At 42.7% G+C, this 5,540-nt stretch overlaps 1 protein-coding gene across 1 annotated transcript; it reads left to right on the top strand.

Moving 5' to 3' along the window:
* The first annotated feature begins 180 nt into the window (after nucleotides 1-180).
* On the top strand, nucleotides 181-5,123 carry tmem68 (transmembrane protein 68). The gene is made up of 9 exons (XM_020937052.2): nucleotides 181-416; nucleotides 864-993; nucleotides 1,107-1,280; nucleotides 1,356-1,455; nucleotides 1,608-1,775; nucleotides 2,633-2,826; nucleotides 3,049-3,109; nucleotides 3,219-3,358; nucleotides 4,904-5,123. The coding sequence occupies exons 2-9, from the start codon at nucleotides 934-936 to the stop codon at nucleotides 5,027-5,029; spliced, it is 1,023 nt and encodes a 340-aa protein (XP_020792711.2). The 5' UTR covers nucleotides 181-416; nucleotides 864-933; the 3' UTR covers nucleotides 5,030-5,123.
* The last annotated feature ends 417 nt before the right edge of the window (nucleotides 5,124-5,540 follow it).

Consider the following 5,540-nt stretch of genomic DNA (forward strand, 5'->3'; position numbering starts at 1 on the left):
TCCCCCCGGAAACAAGGCTTGGTAAATTTTAATATTTATTTAATTTAGCATATTTTTTGTTTTTATTACATTTTTTAGGGTTTACATCATTTATATAGCAATTAAATACATACATTTCTATTAATTTTGCTTTTGATAAAATATATTTTTGTTTGCCTGTCACGTGATCGCAGCCGAACGCGGAAGGACGCCGCCGATAACACATTTGGGTCATAAGTGGCCAATTTTAGTCTGTTAAATTAGCACAAAAACTGTGTAATTCTCCACACTTTATTACTGAATACGTTCTGATTCAATAGTTCCATTTATAATAATCATACCTTAATGATACGACCGCATTTTGAGAAGCTACACTCGTCCTCTAACCGGTGTTTTGTTGTTTACCTCAAGAAAAGCGAATATCTGCACAAGATCTGGTTTGTAACGTCTAATTTGTGTAATATCTTAGTTTTTATTAAGAAATTTAGCGTGTCATATGTTAGATTTGTATTTTAAACGCTTAAATATACGTGTCTTATTTGTCATTGTGGCTTTATGAATTATGATTTATGCCATGATGATGAAATCGGCTTGCAGATCTGTTTATTTTACCTGTTTTTTGTTGTTTTTTCGTTGTCTGTGCATGTCAAGGTGAAATGAAAACACATTATGAGCTAACTGTGAATGGAATATGCAAATTAATTTAAATATTCACTTGTTTACTGTTGAAATTCTAAACCGAACCTAGTTTAAAGGTCATGAGACACAGGACAGAGAGCAGGACATGAGCTGGAGAATCGAATTTTGGACCGGGCCGGATGTTTGACACCTCTGGTTTAGACTTTATTCTTATGTTTATTATTTTAATTCTTTTTCTCTTTTAGACACATGTAGTCGCTCACGCCCTGATGCATTGTGGGTGGCTGTGCTCCTGATGCATTGTGGGCCGCTGAGATGTCCTCCTCTCAGAACCAGTCGTGTGTTTGGGAGTCTGAGGACACGCTCTCACTGCTGGTAAGAAAGAGCCTCTGTCACTGCTGCTGTCGATGTGTCCTTGAGCAAGACACTTTTACCTGTATAATTACTCTTTCTACTCCCACTCTCCTCCCCGTCTCTCTTTCTCTCAGTTATGTTTGCTCCGTTCGTTCGAGTCCTGGGCTGGCCTGGGGCAGACGGAGGATTATCTCTCCGTCCTGGAGTACGTCCTCTGGGTCATCACTCCTCTGGCCGTGGTCTTTATCCTTCCCTTCCTCATCGTCATCCTCCTCTACCTCTCCATCCTCTTCCTCCACGTCTACAAGGTAAACACGCCCCAGTAATCAAAATGGTAAATAAAGAGGAGATGAATTGTAATGAAATCGTCATTATTTTCCCAGAGGAAGAATCAGCTGAGAGAGGCTTACTGCAACAACCTCTGGGACGGAGCGCGGAAAACTCTGGCCACTCTGTGGGACGGACACGGGGCCATCTGGCACGGTCAGAACCTCCTCCGGTTATAAACATACAATTATCATGTATTGTGTTAGACGCTGTATTATAATAACATACAGTATAAAAACGTCATCTCTCCCTGTTGTGTAATTTTATCTCTAATTGTGACGTCACACTTCCTGCTCCGACTGTTGCAGGTTATGAGATCCATGGGATGGAGAAGGTTCCAGACCAGGGCCCCGCGCTCATCGTTTATTATCACGGGGCCATTCCCATCGATTATTATTATTTTCTGGCAAACGTGATTCTGCAGAAGGGGCGCACCTGTCACTCTGTGGCCGACCACTTCCTCTTCAAGATCCCAGGTGCAATTCTACAACGCACACATGCATACACATGCACACATGCATACACATGCACACACATGCACACATGCACACATGCACACATGCATACACATGCACACACACACACATTTACATCAGTCTGCCCAAGGCGACTGTGGCTACAACAGGAGCTGTTTTGAGTTGGTCAGAACAATGCAGGTGCTAGTTCTTGCACCAGTTACACTGGGAACCAAAGTGCTCACTGGCGAACAACCTGCGTTCAAACCATTTAAGTGAAAACTTGAAACACTTAAAAAACAAAACAAGTTTTACTTGGTTCCCATCGAGAACCAACTTTTCAGTTCCTGAACACTTTGATTTTAGGTGTGAACACATCAGTTGGTTCAAGATTAGGTGTGGGAACTGACACTGGCCCAGTTCTCTGTCGGCCTGAAAACTCTAAGAGACTGAATGAATGATGTTCTTATTGTCTTACACACATCACACACATGTACATGTTCACATACAAATGTACATGTCACATACAAATGTACATGTGCACATACACATGTACACATACACACTGTATATTCAGACTGAAGGGCTGCAGTCGCTCACATGTGGAAGATTTCACTCAGAATAAACCTGGTGAAAGACTCTGGTGTAAAACTCTGCCCTTCAGGGCGGGCGGGCGGACGGACTCATTTGTTAAGGAATTCTTTTCAAGACGGAGCTCTTACCAACAGACTGAATGTTTTGAACAATGACAACAGAGAAGCAGCAGCTCAGACAAATAAACCGTGGACCCTGTGTATATTTTTAAAACAATTTAATGTTGTGCTCCAAGTTTTAATCTGTATGTTTTTTGTTTTATCTGTTGAATATGTGTGGTCCAGGTTTTAAGCTGCTGCTGGAGGTGTTCAGTGTGATCCACGGGCCCCAGCAGGAGTGTGTCAGGGCCCTGAGGAGCGGGCACATCCTGGGCATTTCTCCTGGAGGCGTCCGAGAGGCTCTGTTCAGCGACGAGACTTACCCCCTGCACTGGGGCAAGAGGAGGGGCTTTGCCCAGGTCGCCATCGACGCACAAGTGGTAAGAAGACCGGTTTAGACCTGGTGTAGACCTGGTTTAGACTTGGTTTAGATTTGGTTTAGACCTGGGTCAGTCCTAGTTTAGTTCTAATTTAGTCTTGGTTTAGTCCTGGTTTAGTCCTTTTTTAATCCTATTTTAGTCCTGCTTTAGTCCTGGTTTAGTCCTGCCTTAGTCCTGCCTTAATCCTGCTTTAATCCTGGATCACCTTTTTGTTTCTTTCAGCCAATAATTCCAATGTTTACACAAAATGTCAGAGAAGGATTCAGATCTCTGGGAAATCTGCGTGAGTAAAACACTTCATCTCAAAACCTGAACTTGTTTTTGTTTGTTTGTCGTTTGTATTTTTAGTGATGACGACAAAACTAAAATATCTAAAATAAAATGTCTTTCAGGTTTTTTCCGCTGGCTGTACGAGAGGTTCCGATTCCCCGCTGCTCCCATTTACGGAGGGTTTCCTGTCAAATTCCGGACTTTCCTCGGAGACCCGATCCCGTACGACCCCAACGTCAATGCGGCTCAACTGGCAGAAAAAGTGAGTATTTCCAGCAATAATGTAGGCTGAACAAATTTGAGTTATACACAGTTTAAGATAAGATATAATACAAGATATAAATAGTACATTTCCCAACAACTAATACGCAGATCTGTGTATTAGTTGTTGTTTCACTTTGTGGAAACCGTCTGACCTCGCAGCATTAGGATTCGTTCGCTCGACAGTAGGCGGGTACTTTTTTATTTAACCAATCGCAAAAAGTCTGTTGGAGGTCAGTAAGCACAACCAGAATTAATTTAAGTATTTTAAGTGCGCCTTATAGTCTGGAAAATACGGTATGTAGACCTAAAAAACGGCACAACAAGGCGACTAAATGAAATACTGAAACTAGTGTCTGAGTGTATTTGGTGCATATGCATGTCCTACAGAACACCTCATTTTACGTGATCTTTCTGAGAAATAACTCGATCATAAGGGACCTCCTCGGGTTTTGGACCATTTATTGCCCGGGCCAGGCTTCCCCCAGACCGCGCCGGGCTTCGTTACGGTTCAAAGTGTCGGGTGAAAAGTGCGTAAAAGACGAAAGAGCATCCGCCTCGTGCACCGTGGACAGTGTTGGGAAGGTGACTTTTAAAAATGTATTCCCCTACAGATTACAGATTACACACAACAAAACGTAGTTTGTAACGTAATCCATTAAATTACTTAAGGTGAGTAATGTAATCTGAATACTTTGGATTACTTGATTTGCTGTAGAGAAGCAAAGACTCGTATATTTTAGAAGAAGTATTTTAAGAAGTTTTGTCTGATAAAAGAAATAAAAAGCCCAGACTTTACTGAACCAAATTAAAAAAATATTATTGATAAAAGAAGAGGAAACACGTCCACACAACATGATTTAGTCCTGTTAAATCCTGGTTTAGTCCTCGTTTTAGACCTGTTTTAGACCTGGTTTAGATTTAGTTTAGATCAAGTTTAGACCTGGTTTTTGTCCTGGTCGAGACCTGGTTTAGACCCAGTTTAGACCTGATTTAGATCTAGTTTAGACCTGGTTTTAGTCCTGGTTTAGATCTAGTTTAGTCCTGGTTTAGATCTAGTTTAGACCTGGTTTTAGTCCTGGTTTAGACCTAGTTTAGTCCTGGTTTAGATCTAGTTTAGACCTGGTTTACTTTCCGGCAATGTGTGGAATTACCGAAGAAAAAAAAAAAAAGGGGGAATATAGTCCAAAATGTGAAAACAGGAATATATCGCTGTGTAATCCAATTATTTCAACAAAGTAACTGTAACCGAATACAGTTACTCCTAATTTGTACTCTGATTACATAACTCCGGTACATGTAATCTGTTACTCCCCGACACTGACCGTGGAGCTCTTAAAATAAGCGGACAGGACGTGTAAAATGTCCCGGTGTGTGTTGGTCTTGGCCCTCGTCCTCGTGCTGAGCGGAGGACACAGCAGGAGGACGAGGTTTGTGTCGTTTTATAATCGCGTTTGTCGTTTTATAATCGCGCTTGTCGTTTTATAATCGCGCTTGTCGTTTTATAATCGCGTTTGTCGTGTTTTGATGGTGTCGTGTTGTTCAGGTGCAGAGGGCGGTCCAGGCTCTGATCGATGAACACCAGCAGATCCCCGGCAGCATCCTCCGAGCCCTGCTGGAGAGACTCTACACCAGACACAAACCCACGGGTCTGCCCAAGAAGAAGAACTGAACCAGGACTAAACCAGGACTGAACCAGGACTGAACCAGGACTGAACCAGGACTAAACCAGAACTAAACCAAGATTAAACCAGGATTAACCCATTGACGCCAGATGCTGTGGAGCGCAGCGCTGAGTCTCCTGTCGGTGTTCTGGATTGTCTGGTGATCAGCGTAACTGGTAAAGGCGGAGCCACATCTGGAAGGATGGGGGGCGTGTCCTCCTCTCGCTTCCATTCACTCCCATAGAGACGCAAAACTGCTGGAGCTGTATTGTCGCGTTAAATCTTCTTTATCGTGGCATATTATTTCTCCATTGAAAAATAATCCAAATGTGTCCCACACAGGTTCCCATCAAGACCTGGTTTGAAGTAACAAACGTTGCTCTTTACTGCAGCGCATGAACGCAGCTCAACCACTTGATCTGGTCGCTGTTCCAGACGCTCCTATAACAGGTGCCATATCACTGTGTCGTGTAACAAATAAACATGATCAAACACAAAAATGCTGACACTGACAATGAC

Source organism: Boleophthalmus pectinirostris, unplaced genomic scaffold (assembly GCF_026225935.1).
Source record: "Boleophthalmus pectinirostris isolate CB_2022bp ecotype Guang Dong unplaced genomic scaffold, ASM2622593v1 HiC_scaffold_16, whole genome shotgun sequence".
NCBI lineage: Eukaryota > Metazoa > Chordata > Actinopteri > Gobiiformes > Gobiidae > Boleophthalmus > Boleophthalmus pectinirostris.